Source organism: Podarcis raffonei, chromosome 13 (assembly GCF_027172205.1).
Source record: "Podarcis raffonei isolate rPodRaf1 chromosome 13, rPodRaf1.pri, whole genome shotgun sequence".
Taxonomy (NCBI): Eukaryota; Metazoa; Chordata; class Lepidosauria; order Squamata; family Lacertidae; genus Podarcis; species Podarcis raffonei.
Genome location: NC_070614.1, coordinates 54941877 through 54958219, shown reverse-complemented (window position 1 = coordinate 54958219; position 16343 = coordinate 54941877). Strand labels below are relative to the sequence as shown.

General features: G+C 52.4%; 2 protein-coding genes across 10 annotated transcripts in view; both read left to right on the top strand.

The window, feature by feature from the left end:
• Window positions 1-6116, top strand: part of PLD2 (phospholipase D2) — a 38505-nt gene extending 32389 nt beyond the window's left edge. The window contains exons 21-24 of the mRNA XM_053363120.1: window positions 3042-3176; window positions 3291-3444; window positions 4296-4407; window positions 5316-6116. Of these exons, the coding sequence (XP_053219095.1) occupies window positions 3042-3176; window positions 3291-3444; window positions 4296-4407; window positions 5316-5540 (626 nt within the window). The 3' untranslated portion in view covers window positions 5541-6116. The remainder of the gene's footprint in view (window positions 1-3041; window positions 3177-3290; window positions 3445-4295; window positions 4408-5315) is intronic.
• Window positions 6117-7834: 1718 nt separating this feature from the next.
• Window positions 7835-16343, top strand: part of MINK1 (misshapen like kinase 1) — a 60567-nt gene continuing 52058 nt past the window's right edge. For 8 of the 9 annotated variants that reach the window (XM_053363119.1, XM_053363117.1, XM_053363116.1 and 5 more), the window contains exon 1: window positions 7836-7964. In XM_053363119.1, the coding sequence (XP_053219094.1) occupies window positions 7908-7964 (57 nt within the window). In that variant the 5' untranslated portion in view covers window positions 7836-7907. Of the gene's footprint in view, window positions 7965-16343 lie in introns of all 9 variants that reach the window. The other variant, XM_053363113.1, reaches the window with a different exon arrangement.

Genomic DNA, 16343 nt, shown 5'->3' with positions numbered 1-16343 from the left:
AATTTAGATATATCTTTTTGCCACTTCTTGAAACAATCCGTCTTATCCATTATTTGAAATGCTTGGAACAGAAACAACATTCTTGGCAATACATTCATTTTTATAACCGCAATTTGACCTAACAAGGAAAGCTTCATATTTGACCAAATCTCCAAATCTTTTTTCACTTCTATCCAAGTTTTTTCATAATTATCTTTAAATAAATTCACATTCTTAGCTGTCATATTTATCCCCAAATATTTCACTTTTTTAACCACAGTCAACCCTGTCACATTCTGAAACCTTTCTTTTTCAAACAGTGTTAGATTTTTCTCCAATACCTTAGTCTTTAACTTATTCAGTTTGAATCCTGCCACTTGACCAAACTCTTGAATTATTTCCAAAACTCTTTTCGTGCTAGCTTCTGGCTCTTGTAATGTGAGTACCAGGTCATCTGCAAATGCTCTCAATTTATATTGTTTAGCTCCGACCTGAACCCCTTTAACCAACTGGTCCTTCCTAATCATATTTAGCAAAACCTCCAGGACCGATATAAAAAGTAGTGGGGAGATAGGGCACCCCTGACGTGTCCCTTTTTCAATCTTGAACTCTTCTGTAACCACATTATTTACAATTAATTTTGCTTTCTGTTCAGAATATATTGCACCTATACCATTTTCAAACCCTTGACCTACCCCCATCCCCCGGAGGTTCTTCAGCATAAAACTCCAAGATATATTGTCAAAGGCTTTCTCGGCATCCACAAATATCAAAACTGCCTTAGTGTTTATATTCACTTCCAACTTTTCCAAAATGTCAATTATATTCCTTACATTGTCCGACAAGTGCCTTTTCGGGAGAAAGCCCGCTTGGTCCCCATGAATCTCCTCCATCAAAACTCTTTTCAATCTCTTTGCTAAAATATCAGCAAAGATTTTATAATCCACATTTAGTAGCGAGATGGGTCGGTAGTTCTTAAGTTGGGTCTTTTCAGTCTCTGTCTTTGGTATAAGTGTGATGTAAGCCTCCCTCCACGTATCTGGTGCCCTTCTCCCCTCCATAATTTCATTACAGACTTCCTTCAAAGGTTGTAATAACCCTTCCTTCAAAACTTTGTAGTATTTGGAAGTCAGTCCGTCCGGTCCGGGATATTTGCCCAACGTCATACTTTGGATGGCACCTTCTATTTCTTGTGCTGATATTTCCTGATTCAAAATTGTCTTACTTTCCTGAGAAATCTTTTTCAGCCCATTTTTCTCGAGGAATTGTTCTATGTCCATTTCTTTCTGCGGCCCTTGTGTATACAGTTGTCTAAAGTAGCTCTGAAAACAGTTCCTAATCTCCGCTGGGTTAAATATATTCTTTCCATCCACTTCTAAATTTGTTACCGTGTTGAGTTTTTGTCTCTTCTTTATTTGCCAAGCCAATAGCTTGCCACATTTATCTGCGGATTCAAAAGTCTTTTGTCTCATTTGTTTAATTTTCCATTCTATTTCTTGATTCATCAGTTCCATAAACTGTTGTCAGCGCTGCCCAAGGTCCCAGCTCACACAAGACCAACGCTGCTTCTTGCTCAAGTTTAAAAGTCTTTATTGAAGTTCAGTCTCATTTCCAGACGTGCAGCGCGCAACGCTACATCTATCCGTCAGACCGTAGAAGTCCCATCTGAATCTCCGCCCCCCTGACACCAGCTTAAGATTCTAGCTTTACTCCACCTCTTCCTCTGTTCCTTCTTTCTCTGGGTCCTTCTGCTAGTCGGAGTCTCTGCCCTCCGAGATTCTTCTGACGCTGATTCTCCCGACTCCTCCCCCCCCCTCTTTCGGGCTTTAGGACCTGGCTCCCAATCCGGGTTTTCTGCTGTCCCGCGCTCCTCCACATTTGAACTTGGCGCGCGCGCGCAGCCTCCCACTTTCCTTCTGACCGTTACACTTGTGTCACTGCTCCCCCTTTCGGGGAGGCTAGCTGGACCTGGCCTTCCCTCCGTCTCCCCACTCCCCGATGGAGGAGAAGCTGGTCCTGACTCACGTGACTCTTCCCCCCCACTGTGCTCTGGTGGGGGAACTGGCCCTACTCCTCCGCTGCTCCTTTGGGACCCCCCTCTGGTTCCTTGTTTATGGATCGTCCCCTCTGGGATTCGCCTCGCCCTTACCATAGGCGCCCTCTCCTGGGAATCTTCTGATTCGCTGGAGAAGCTCATGGAATCTCTCGGTCCACTGTCATATTCCCCTACGCTCCCCTCTGATTCCTCTCCTCCGCTCTCTATCTGCTCTCTCCCCTGCTCTTCTGCTCCTGAGCCTCTGACAACTGTGTTTGATATAATTTAATTTCTCTTAAAATCTCTTGCGATTTTGGTTTCAATCTTAGTTTCCTTTCCCCTTCTTTTATCTTTTCCAAAATTTTCTCTTTCCTCTCATTTTGACTTCTTTTCTTTAGTGTATTTTGTTGTATCAAAAATCCTCTCATCACGGCTTTACTTGCGTCCCATATTATTCTTTTTTCTACTTTAGTCCTCAAGTTGATTTCAAAATAGTCTTTCAAAGTTTTTTGGGCCTTCTTGCAAATCTCCTCATCTCCAAATAAGATGTCATTCATTCTCCATCTGAAGGAGCCAGTTGTTGTTTGCTTCATCACCATCTTTACTGCGTTATGGTCGGAGAAGGTAACCCACTATCCTTATGTACTGAAGATGCCCGATGATGGCCTGTGTTTCAGAATGCTTATACGTGCCTGTCAGGCGTAGAGAAAGCAAATGGCAGAGAGGCCTGTGGGATTCAATCAGAAATTATTGTCAATGAATCAAACCCAGTCAACGCAATGCTTCCATAGCGGACACAATGGCTTGCTCCATATTTCATAATTCCTCATAGCAATCCCACCTGACCCCCACACTCTGCACCCCTACAGAGGGGAAAGGCGCTTTGCACATGCTCCGAAGCGCCCCTGTTTCTGCGCTCTTTGCAAGCTCCAGAGTTTACCCCCTGGAACCGGAAAGGGAAGCCCCCACAGGCTGGGCGCAACGCTGTCCCGCTAACACCCACCTCTCTCCCTCTTTCCTCGAAAAGTGGGGGACGACTGGAAGAGCTACATCTCCTTCTGCGGGCTGAGGACGCACGGGGAACTGCGGGAGAAACTCCTGACGGAGCTGGTCTACATCCACAGCAAGATGCTCATTGCGGACGACCGGCGCGTCATCATTGGTGAGGAGGGGGGCCCTGGGAATGCCTCTCCCTGCAGAAGGCCACTTGCAGCATCCAGCGTGGGCTGTCCCCCCCATTTCCCTTAATGGCTCCCTTGCTTTCTGCTGCCCCAAGGCTCAGCCAACATCAACGACCGGAGTCTCCTGGGGAAGAGGGACAGTGAGCTGGCCGTCCTGGTCGAGGACACAGATCTGGTGCCCTCCGTCATGGGCGGGCAGGAGTACCAGGCGGGGAAGTTTGCCCTGAGCCTGCGACTCGACTGCTTCAGGTGGGTGCCGGCAGGGTTGTCTTCGTCTTCTTCTTCTTTAATTTTTTATTTTCAGTGCAAAATTACAACACAAATTAGAAACATTGAATCCAAAATAAAACAGTGCAAACAAGAAAAAAATAAAAACACAAACACAAAAAAAACACACACATCTACAAATAAAACCATATCATCATTCTAATCTAGTCGTTACATACATATACACATATTGACTTCCTTTCTTTGTTCTAAGACCTCAAAATTTTTACTCTTTCAAAGTTGTTGTGTCTAATGTAGATCTTTATAGTTTTTACACCGTTTTTCTCTTTCTTTAACCCTGCAGAGCATCATTCATTACATACCGATAGGCTTACTCCAGAACAATGTTTTTTCATATACTCTTTAGCACAGGGTTGTCTTCTAGGGGTGAGGGAGGAACTGAGTCAGGGATCAGGGCCATGGGGCCTACAGACCCCCCACCCCACTGCGGGAGTCTGGCTGGACAGCAGTGCAGGTGAGAAGGAACTCGGGGTCCCCATCTTCTTTGAAAGCCATCCTGGTCAGTGCTTTGCTGCCTCCTGCAGCGGTGAGTTCCATAGTTCAACGAGGGGCTGTGTGAAGAAGGACTTTATCTTTCTGCATCTCCCAACGTCCACCCTCTTTAGTTGCCCACAACTTCCGCTGCTATTTTGACAGAGGGAGCAAAACTGTCCTCTCTCCAGTTTCTCCCTGCCTGGCCTCTCTTTATTGGCGGCTGTCATGTCGCCTCTTCTCTAAATTAAACCCCCCAGAACAAATAGTCTGCCCGGGGCTGAAGCGGCTTTGTGTGTCGCTGACCTGGGCAAAACCCCTTTTTCCTCCCCCGCCGGCAGGTGCGTTTTGGGGGTGGCCTCTGACCTGGACATTCAAGACCCGCTCAGCGACCGCTTCTTCTGGGACGTCTGGCAAGCCACAGCTTCGTCCAACACCAGCATCTACGACAAGGTGTGTAGCGGACCTCCAGGGGTCATCCAGTCCAGCCCCTGGCAGTGCGGGAATCATGACGGAAGCGCCCTGGAGAGGCAGACATCTGACCTCTGCTTAAAATCCTCCCGGGAAGGAGGGTCTTAGGTTCCCCATTGCTGCCCCATAGCTTTCCCTTGGAGCAGGATCTTGCTTGGGGACAACACCCCGACTCCAACAGGTATTTGTACCTCCTTGAACAACAGGGCCTGCGCCTTAATGGCTCAGGGCCCTCATATTTACGGGACCGCCTCTCCTGGTCTGCCCTGCAGAGGACCTTAATGTCCATGAATAACCATAGTTTAGAGGGCCCTAAGGAAGCCAGACTATCCTCCCCCAGGGCCAGGGCCTTCTCAGTGGTGGCTCCGACCTGGTGGAATGCTCTGCCCCATGAGACCAGGGCCCTGCAGGATTTCACTTCCTTCCGCAGGGCCTGTAACACAGAGCTGTTCCGCCTGGCTTTCAATTTGAACTTAGCCTGATCTTTTATTCCCCTTCCTTCCCTCCCTCTCCCCGTTTTATGAAGATTCCCCGCTCTGGGACCCAGCAGCTAATTCTCCCCTGGTCTCCTCGCTGGCCCAAATAGGACTAATTCAGCCAGCTAGCCCTGGAGATCATCTAATGTTTATTGGATGGATTTCCCCCCTAAATTGATTTTTGAATTCTGAATTGTTATTCACGTATTATACTGTATTTTATGCTGTTTTCTTCTTGCATCAATTAAGTGTTTTAAATTTGTTGTTAGCTGCCCTGAGCCCGGTTTTCTGAACTGGGAAGGGCGGAGTATAAATAAAATTATTATTATTATTATTATTATTATTATTATTATTATTATTATTAACGTTGGGCATTTTGTTCTCTTTCTCCCCGCAATTCCTCCCCCCCGCCAGGTCTTCTCCTGCCTCCCCACCGACGCCGTCAAGTCCCGGAGGGACCTGCAAGATCACATCAGCAAGAAGAGCCTGGCCTCCGAGAGCCCCATCCTGGCCCGGGACCACCTTCAGAAGGTGCAAGGCCACCTGGTCCAGTTTCCTCTGGAGTTCCTGGCCGAGGAGTATCTCCTGCCCCCTCGCAACAGCAAGGAGGGCATGATCCCCGTGGAGGTGTGGACTTGACGCAGCAGGCGGGGGGAGCCCCGAGGGGAAAACAGGAGACGGCATGCAGAGAGCATTTGCACTCTGCACGCGACCCGTGAGCCTCTCTCCCTCATTTGCAGCTCCGGCTTGTCTGGATTCTTCGGCAAGGAACGACTCTTGTCTTTGGCCAGAGCTGGGTGACGGGACACCGCCCTCTGGGGTAACTTCCGCCATTGCGAATTAGTTTAAGGGCTTTCGCCAACCTGGTTTAAAGGCACAAAACACTTCTCTTCCACTGGCACTAATTTTGTATTCCTAAGCGAGGAAGGTCCTGTCTCAGTTTCCAAAAATCCAAAAGCTTCTAGGGGGTTGGAACGGAGCACCCCACCATTTTTTGCACCCCATAGTTTCTCTCAACCTCCCTTGTTTCGGAAACACTTTCCGTTTAAATCCGGCGCCTTAAGTTGGGTGTGAAACCGGTTCGGCTGCAGCGGAAACAGCAGGAACCGTGCAAAACATTACTCCGTTGCAGCAAGAAACGAACAGTGCTGCCTCCTCAGTGCCTTAAGAAGAGTCTCCCTTTTAAAGCGATAATAAAGATTCCATTAGTCCTGAGACTTTCTGTCGCCATTTCTCCCAGTGGGATCCGGAGACGGCTGCAAATATCTTGGCCCGTTTCAAATCTGGTGCAACTGTGCTCTGTAAAGATGAGAAACTGGCATATAACGCAGCAGGAAAAGCTTTGAAGGGAAAGGCGGTGGAGGTGGAACTGTTTAACTGGAAGTCAGTTTGTAAAAAAAATTGTAACTCAAATAAAAAATCATGTTGGGGGGAAGGAGGGGAAATGGCTCTGGCCGTTCCTATGGCAACAAGGCAGGTGGGGGGCTCTTTGCCCCATAGTCCAGTGGCAGGGTGGCCATGTGTCCTCTTTTCCCAGGACGGGTCCTCATTTTCAGGGGTAAAATTGGAGACAAATTGCATTTATTTGCTTGGAACGGCTGCCGTCGCGTCGTCGTCTTTTCTCTTCAAAATATGACAACCCTCTAAGACGGGTGATGGGGCTGATCCGGATCGTTTGCATCGCCTACATTTGAGGAGGGAGAGGATCCGTAGCAAATTTTGCCTCTAAACAACATGACACAACACAACGTCCTGTTGCCGCTCTCAGACCTGAGGAGCTTCATGGCCCCTTCGTGGGAGGATTCAAACCCTGGTCTCTTCCAGGTCTTTGTTTGGCTCTCTAAATTTAAAAGCATTGACAAACAGTCGGATATTTAAAACATAAATATGTCCAGGCGCTGAATCTGCTCCGTCTCCCTCAAAGCAGTAACAGGGGCCCATCTTTATTTAAAATTTAAACAAGCCTGGCCAGATATCCAAAATGCTGCTTCACCTTTATTTTTTATTTTTTGCTTTTATTAATGATTTTATTATCCTCTTCTTTTGGCAAACCTCTTTCGGGTTTGTTTTGGAAAAAACAATCCAATTTAATAAATAGTAATAACAAAGTGGCGTGTTCATTTTACGAAGTAAAATAACAGAAAATACAATCTTTATTTTGGGCCGTGTTGTTTTCGATGGCGCTGTGGTTATTTCTGAAGCGCTAAGAAGCCGCCTGTGAAGCGGGAGGGTTAAGATTACACGAAGTAATCCAATTGATGCATTAAAACGAGAGCGGCAGTTTTAATTGTTTTAGGCAGCATTAGGAGGTGTTTTCTGTGGAAATATCGATTTCGACAGGGACAATGTCTGGGCGCCTGAGGTGTTTTTGGCCCTTGAGTTTCTTCACGCGACGAATCTGAGGGGCTTTTTCACCTCACGAAAAAGGCGGGAAAAGCCGGCTCCCCGCGCCGCTCCACGGAGCATGCGCCTCGGAGCACTAGCGTCGCCCCTCCGACTTCCGCCACACTTCCATCGCGCATACACTACAGCGTTCGACTACGTGCAAGTCCCCGCCTCCTGCACGTGCTTGCACGTCCTTTGAGCCCCATTGCTTCCGCCACCCTTCGCCTTCCGCGCACGCTCGGGAAGGCGGGGCGGACCCCCCTCCGCGCCTGCGCCGCCCAGGCCCTCTCCGCGTCGTGACTTCCGCCGCTCCCCGCCTCTTCCGCGCCCTCCAGGCGCCTGCGCGGGAGCCGCCTCTCCCCGCCGCCGCGCCTGCGCCTTGCCTCGCGAGGGCCGCCGCCTGCGGCGCGCCTGCGCGGAGCGGGAGAGCCTCCGCCCACTCGGCCTCCCGCGCCTGCGCAGTGCGGCGCTGATTTCCCTCCCTGGCGCCTGTCAGTCCGTCCGTCGCTCTGTGAGGGGGAAGAAGAGGGAGGAAGAGGAAGAGGAGGAAGACGAGGAAGATGGGGCCGCGGCAGCAGCAGCACTGAGGGGGGGGGGACGAGCAGCCGCCGCCCGCCCGCCATGGCCGACCCGGCCCCCGCCCGCAGCCTCGACGACATCGACCTCTCCGCCCTCAGGGTGAGCGGGGGGGGGGGGCAGGGAGGGGTCAAAGGTCAGGGGAGGGGGAGGGAACTCGAATGGGGAGGAGGGGGCTCCACCCGCTCCTCCCTCCCATGACACAGACTAACCCCCCCCAAAAAAAATTCTTCCGTGGGGCTGGGAGGGGTGGGGAGGGGGCTGCAGCTGTGACGCCCCCCCGGTGTAGTCTGTGGATTGGGGGGCGCCAGGGGGGGCGCCTGGGTTGGAAGGCGTCGGCGAGGAGCCTCCCGAGCCCCCTCCCCGCGCCTCTGCTGCAGGGCGAGCCGTGCCGTGTCATCCCCCCCCCCTGGCAACCTGCAGCACCGGGGGGGGGGAGGGGGCGGGCTCGCCTCTTCCTCCTCTCTCCTTCCCCCGGCCCGCCCCCCCCCCCACGACGCAGCCCTTCTTCCCTCCTGGCTGCTGCAGTCGGGTTTTGTGGGTGGGGGTTGCCCTCGCTAGATCAGCTGCTGGGGGGGGGGAGATTAGGGAGAGCCAGCCCCCCAGCAAAGGGATGGTGGGGTGAGCAAAGCGGGGGGTGGGGAGAGACCTTCCTGCTCCCTGCCTGTGTTGCTTTCTGTCTCCCAGTCGGAACATATTTTAGGGCGGGGGGGGGGGCACAAGGGTGTGCTTTGATTTTAAAAGCCGGATTGTGCTAATGGGTAGGCAGACCTTTCCCCCCCCCCACCTCTCCCACCCCACCGTTTCCTTTCAAGGTTCTGTGTTTATCAAGTCTTCTGCCTGGGCCCTGCAGTCTCCTTCCTGCTGATTTTTTAAAGGCTTGTTTAACCCTTAAACTGGCAGGCAGCTTCCCACCTTCGGCTGGGCTGGTTCTGTGGTTGTTAGCCAGCCTGCGCAATCTAACTTGCTCTATGAATATTCGTCATCCATAATAACTCTTGCCACCTGAATTTGCTGAATTCGCTTGACCCCGGTAGAGTATCGCCCTGGTTATTCAGTGTCACTGTTACCAGGAAGAGTCCTGAGAGTTTCGGGGTAATTGTTGCCTTGCTATATTTCAGGCCCACTTTTAAAAGTGTGCCTTTTGGTGTTCCGGAGCCCTTGGGGTCCCCGCAGCTCAGTTGGGGTCTTCATGCTTTCCTCTGTGGGTTCCTTGCTCAGAAACTGGAGGGGACAGGAGAGACTGGGGTCACCTCTCCATTTCCTTCCTCTGTTGCCTCCCACAGCAGTGAAAATGATTGATATTGGAAGCTCCTTGCTGCAGGGACCTGCTTCTTGCTTACGAAGCCCCATTTAGTACCAGGCATAGCTGCTTATAAATACCAATAACCTGATCAGCAGGCTCTTTGTAATGCTTTGCAAAATGACCCTTTTAAAGAGGAAGATTTTACTGTCATTGCTTGCAAGGTGGCTCTGGGGATACAGCGATGGGAGAAGTAACTTTCCTTTCCTCCTTTCCTTTTAACCTTCATGCTGCGCCTGCTACAGCTGATGGGTTTGCCTAAAATGCCCCCCTTTGCAGATGGCACCTGGGAGGGGTGCCTGTCTGAGGCCTGTTTGCCCTCTTGCTGAGTGTAGCAGTGGGCTTTTTCCTTTGCGTGCGTGAGTGTGCTTGTGGCTCCTGTTTCTTGCAGTTAAAAGGGAACTTGGTGAGTCATGGTTGGTGATGTGCAGGGCTGGATTGTTGTGGCGAGATTTGCCACTGTGGGGTTTACGAGGTGGAGTTTTTCACCTGTTGCCTCCTCCCAAGTTGTTTTCCTCACAGGCTGGCACGCATGCGTCATTTCTGTAGCAGGATGGGCTGCTTTCATCTGTGCGCTGTCAGCAGAATCGGGAGCCGAGGGAGCCCTTTGGAATGCAGCCTGCCTTTCCCTTTCATTCAGGGAGGGAGCCTCTCAGTATCTGGAATCATCACCTCAGGGAGGTTGCACAAGCCGTGTCCTGATGGATGGGGAACATGCCCCTCCCTCGCCTCAGCTGATCCCATGTTTTCCCACTGTGGAAACATAAGAATATCCCTGCTGGATCAAACACCGTCTACTCCAACATCCTGTTTTCACAGTGGCCACAAGCAAAATCTCAGCACAACAACAGCGCCCTCCCCACGTGTGATTCCCAACAAGTCATATTCAGAGAGGCGCACTCTGTCTCTGACAGTGGAGGCAGACAACAGCTGGCATGGCTAGTAGCCATCGGCGGCTTGCTCCTCCTCCATGAATTTGCCTGGTCCTCTTTTAAAGCCATTCAAGTTGGTGGCCATCCCTTCTTCCTCCTGCAGGAGGGAGTTCCACAGGTTAACTATGTGCTGCGTGAAGAAGGACTTTGTTTTATCTCTCCTGAGTTTTTCAAGACATACATACACCTTGTGTGCCTCCTTGTCAGGATCTATCCCAGGAGGATATGTGGATGAAGGAAAGGATAGGAGTGGTTTTCTTGAAACCAGGATCGAGAAATAGCTTATCGTGTCAGAATGTGCGAGCTTCCCAGTTTCACAAGTTCTCACAGTACAGAAAAGAATCAAGTTTGAAGAGATCTGTGAAACTCAAAAGCTTGCACGCTCCTGCACCAGCCTAAGTTTGGCACAATAACAATATCTTCATCTGTTCTGTGTGGCTTACGAACCTCTGGGCCAACAGGACAACAATCAGCTATTGAGCTGGAAACCAAGAGGCAGAAAATTCAAAGCTATTTAAACTCACTGCTCCTCATCTGGCCCACCCTCCTGTCAGGCTGAGGGCCTCTCATCTACAAAATCTCAACAGGCAGCCTGGAACTTGGAATTAAACAAAAACCTGTTCCAAGAGAATTAAGGCTCCTTAAATGGGGCACACTTGCTTCTCTTTGCTTTTGAAGTTTCAAGTCCACCCAGCCTTTCAGACTCCCTCTTTCAAGGTGCAGAATGAGCAATTCTTCAGTATAGCCTGCTCTCAGTTGCAAAATCGGAAGGTTGTTGTTGTTGTTGAGAAACAGTCATTCTCTTTCCGAAGAAGAAATGGTTGGGAAAGGGTTAGGCAGTCTGTCTGCAAGGGCTCTGCAATTCCACGCACCATGGAGGAACAAGGCTCCACTTGGTTTTCCTCTGCAGGGTATAGAATTTTAGGACTGACATTGCTGAGCAGTGAGTAGCTGGACGTGGCAGTTTTTGTGACAGCAGAGTGCATTTTTTGTGGTAAAAGGCATGTGTGTCGGGTAGGGTAGCTTTTGCAACTGGGGCCCTTTTCTCAAGGAGCTCGCAGCATTTGATGAACACCGTAGAGCACCCTGCTCCAAAAAAAACCCCACACTCTGTTCTGGTGAGGGGTGATTCTCAGGCGGATGCTGCGATGAGTGGGAGCCAGCCTGCAATTGCCACTACTGTGGGTGGAGGTCAAATGCTGCTGCTTAAGCATGGCAGCCCCACACCTCAGTCAAGCGAAGCGCATTGGCAGTCGCCAGCCGTAAATTCCTGCTCACCTCCAGAGACCTCGCACAGCATTTTTGCTCCCTCGGGCGCTCTCAGCAGAAACCGCCTGCCAGCTTTCCAGTTTTTGTCTGCCACGGTGAGGTCTAGAGCCTTGCTCCGCTTCCTTGAAAGTCCCCCATTTAATAACTGGAGAGCCGGGCTCTGTCCTAGCTGAAGGTGGTTTCCTGCACTTTGGCTTTAATTTATGTCCCAGAAGATGCCATTGGATACACCTTAGCGCTCAGTGCAGTGAAAGTGGGTCAAGGAGCACTTCTGCCCTGAGGTGTGGCCGGCAGCTGGGCAGGAGCCAGAGGAGATGCCATTGCCGCTCCCGGGCGAGGAGAATGCCAGTTCGGCAGGTTGGTTTTCATGAGGGAGGGGAAAGCCTCTTGCCTGGAGGGAGCGGGCAGGACCTGGTCATGACACCTGCGTTTGCTGTGGGGAGGGAGGCTGAGAGGGGTGGGCGCAGCCTTCACCCTCTCCCCTGGCGCTGCAGGGGCGGAGATGTTCAGCGCCACACTCCTGAAGGCACAGTGTGCGTAGGATCTGCTGTGGCGGAGATTTGGTGATTCAGCTCGAGGGGCCACGGTGCCCTTGTCTGAGCAGGAATTGCGGGGTGGGAGTGAGGAGGAGCGTCTTTGAAACAGGTGACATGTGAGACTGGAGCTTTGGCGGGTGACAGCCTTGCAGAATCGACCCATCAGCAGAAAACCCGCTCGGCCAGAAGCCCTTCCACCACAGCAGAAATCCAATTTCCTCTTTTGGCAGCGTCAAGGACGAGGAGGGGACCAGCCTGGTGCAGGCTTTTCCAAGTGGGCTGGGGGCTTCTGCCTGCCTAGGAGCCCTGGTCCCTTAAGCCGGCACCTCCACTGCAGTTCTGCCACAGGTCTTGTGGCAGCATTTGTGTGCATCCAGGAGAGAGCAAAGACCTTGCTTTGGAGTTGGCACTCAAAGGGGCTTGCTCCCTGAGAAGGAGGCCAAGCAGCAGAGAGCCCAGCGGAGGGCAGCTTGCTCTTTTGTGCCTGGGCTCCCGCAAGGAGTGTGTGAAAGCCAGCCTGCCCCTGTTGGCCCCTGGTCGTCGCCCCCCCTCTGAGGACCCACCAGGCCCTCTGCCTTCTCTTTTGCTCTCTGACCCCCAGCCCATCCTCACTTGCTCCTTTCAGTCTCCCTCGCAGCACGCCTGCTCTCGGAGTGAGGCAGGGGTCTTTGCTGAGCCTTAGCACCACAGAACTGCAGCGTTAGAAGGGGCCAGAGGGTCATCCAGCCCAGCCCCCTGCAATGCCTCTGCAGGCGTGTGCTTGTGTGCCTGCCTTGGGGAAGGTGTTTGTCTGCTGCCCGGCCCTTTCCCCCTTCCGGCTCTGGAGTTCTCTGAAGGATCTAATATTTTAAAAACCCCTTTCGCTCTCGGTTGCCTCTCTCTCCTTCGCCCCACCGTGCTGGTTTCTGGCTCTTATCTGAGATGCACGAGCCTGCGGCAGACTGTGTGTGTTTGTGTGTTCCCTTTGCATGGCCTCCGCGCTTGAAAAGGGATCTCTGTGCAGGGCTGCCTTGATGCCGCCGCCATGCTTTCTTGTTGCTAGGGAGAACTTGTTGACTGCAGCATGTTAGCCTTGATTGAATTACAATCCTCCCTTTCATGCTTTTATATATTCTCTCTCTCTTTCTTGCTGTCCTTGAACCAGGCAGCACTCACTGGGAGCAAGGCAGATTGTTCCTGGCCTCGCAATAGCCGCCTTCTTCTCAAGAACAGGCCCCCCAAGACCGTCTTGGCAGGCAGGCAGGGGAACCAGAGCTCCAGTTTCAGCTCTGCTTCTCCCCCAGCAAATCTGTCTCCAGCTCCTGGTTCTTTCTCATGTGAGTGCTCCTGCAGGGAGGGTGGAAAGGCAGGAGAATCCACAGTTGCTTGGGGGGGGTGAGAGAGAGGGAGGGGGGAAGGAAGGAGTCTGTCTCCCCCACCCAGGGTGGCACTTCACCTGCCGCTCACCTGCCGCTTGTGATGTAGGATTCAGGAGAGAGGCCCTTCAAGCTGACAAGGGCGACCGCCACCCCTCCAAAGGGGGTGGAGGCAGCATTTGGGGGTGGGTGCTGTCCTCTCAGCTCCTCTTCTGCATTTTGTGTCTTGGGTGGGGGATAGAGAGGCTTTTAAACAGAGGCCGGGTGGTCGTCTGTCAGGGATTCCTTAGCTGTGATCCCTGCCTCGCAGGGGGTTGGACTAGATGACCCTCAGGGGTCCTTTCCAACTGTACTGTTCTGTGATTCTGGCCACCATGTTAGAGAGGAGCGACAAGCCCCCCAAAAAAACTTCTGGAAGGCTCAACAGAGAAGTCTTGGGTCGGCTGCCAAAACCGGGAAGACATTTCAGCCCGTCTCTCTGTCCTCTCTCTCTCTCCTCCAGCGTCCCTGCAGTGTGCAGTTCGGCTGCATTGCTTCCTGAAATGCAAACCATGAGCTCCCCCCCCCAACCCAACAGGTGCAAGCTGACCTGACATGGTGTCTAGGCGCCCTGACAGTGAAGTCATTGATGCAGTGCAGTGTTCAGCTGTGGAACTCACTCCCACAGCTTTCACTCCTTGGTGGCTTGAAAAGGGAACTGGGCAAATTCATGGAGAAAAGGGCTATTTATTGATGTCTGTAAGCCATGAGTGAGGCTCTGCTCTGCTTCCACAGCTGTTTCTGAAAGCCAGTTGCTGGAAAACACAGGAGCAAAGTGATCTCTTGCGGTCGAATCCATCTGGTTGGCCCCAGTATACTGAGGGGCCTCTTGCCAGTTCCAGCTCTAAGAAGGGGTTGGGCTACTTGGGTCCCCCTTCCTGGTGGGGCTGGGGGAAGAGATCTGAGCAGCCGGCTCCGCTCCTCTCTCTCAGCCCTCCTCCTCTCATGAAGTGGCCCCGCTCCTGCCTTCTCCCCAGGGTGGGGCTGCTCTCTTTGCTCAAGGCGGACCTGCCTCAACCTGCTTTTCCTCTCCCGGTGGCTCTGGTTGAATAAGCATTTTGCAAGCAGGCTGGCTGGGCTACAAGTGAGGGAGCCCAGACCGCTTCTCTTCACCCCCATCTTGGGGGGGGGGGAGATTAAGAGAAGACTGCCCAGTGGATTCCTTTGCCATCCTAGTGCCTTTGATGGAAAGGCCTCGCCCAGACGAGAAGGAGAAATAACCCAACCCAAAACACACATCAGCCTAGTCCTAACCCCCCCCCTCTCAGAGGTGAAGAAAATGAGGTTGGGGGGTGAGTCTTCCACATCACTGCAAAAATTGCTGATCCTGGAGATTCTTGCTGACTCGGTCTGATAATGCTTGTAGGTCCATTTTACATTTGTATTTACTTATTGCATTTATATTTTTCTCCAAGGAAAAATATGGTCCTCCCCTTCCTCATTTAATCCCCACAGCAGCCCTGTGAGGTAGGCTGGGCTAAGAGGAAGCAGTTACTGGCCCAAACGGTCACACACCCAGCGAGCTTCATGGCTGAGAGGAGGGGGGATTTGAACCAGGCTGTTCTCTCCTAGGTTCTCTCCCGACACTCTAACCTCTATGCCATGCTGGCTCTCATAGTTTCTCCAACAGAGATGGGCAAGTAAATACTGCAGATATTTTAATCCCACCCATCTCAAACTGAGACAAATTCATGAGTGATAAGGCTTCTCGTGGGACACCTGGCTGGCCACTGTGGGGACAGGATGCTGGACTAGGTTTATTTGAGGGTCTCTCCTCACAGCTGTCTTTGCTGAAAGGGTCTAGATGGCCCTTTGGGTCACTTCCAGCTCTGCAGTTCTTTGATTCTAAGAAAAGGGAAGCTTTTCCTGCTGCCGTCTGCACCTTAGGGTTTCCTCCCCACCTGCCACTCTGCCTAGGAGGCACCTTGACCAGGTCTGAAAAGTCCCGCAAAGTCACTGGGAAGTGGTGGTTCCTCCTCCTGCTGGCCCAGGTGCCCAGCCAGGGTTGCCCCCCACGCTCTCCTGTTCTCCTCCTGAGTTTATCCGTGCACTGTCTGGTGAAACCTCGGAAGGCAAAGGGACTGTGCAGGAATTGGACGGCATTGGCAGGGTTTGGCATTGTCCTCTGGCTGTGAATCGCAGACTTGTGGGGTTGGAAGGGACTCTGAGTGTCATCTAGTCCAACCTTCTGCAATGCAGGAATCTTTCACCGAAGAATCCTGGGCTGCGGCTGCAGCATCCAGGCCGCAGTGGGCCCAAGCTCAGCACCTGACACCTTAGGTCAGGCACCCCCAAACTCAGCCCGCCAGATGTTTTGGGGCTGCAATTCCCATCATCCCTGACCACTGGTCCTGTTAGCTAGGGATGATGGGAGCTGTAGTCCCAAAACATCTGGCGGGCTGAGTTTGGGGGTGCCTGCCTTAGGTGTTGCTGTGACATGTCTCAGAGGTGTCCCTGCCACCCTCTCTTGGAGGCAAGGACAAGCTGGGTTCAGCAAATCCTCAAAGGAATCATCTGTGCTCGGTGGGTGTTTTCTTTTTAGACCAGTGGCTGTGCTTTTTTCTGTGTCCTGGAAGCTGAGTTGGTGCGTCCTGTGGCTTGATCTCCAGTAGGGGAATTGGCGGCGGCGGCGTAACTATCCAGCCCCCTCTTCCCTCCAGGGTCACGAGCTCCGCCACTGCGGTTCGCCTTCAAGCGTCCCCCTGGGGACGCCTGTGCAGTGAATTAATAGGGAGTCCAAGTGCCTGTCTGGGGAAGGGCCTGGCGCCTGGCTACCTCCTGCCGCGGAGACCGCTGTGGAAATGTCACGCCCTGGCTTGGTGGTGGCGAGCGAAAAGAGTACTGCTGCAGCAGCAACAGAGGAGGAGAAGCTCACTTCCTTCAAGGGCTTTCTCTTTGCAGAGGGGATGCCCAGGAAGGCCGGAAGGAGCGTCCACCATGCTGAGCATGAGGCAAAGTCCATCCTAGAGGCCCACAGCGGAGGAGGAGGGGAGGGCAAAGTCTGTGACTCGGGCACTGAGCCAACAGCCCTGCAGGGAGGCCTCCCG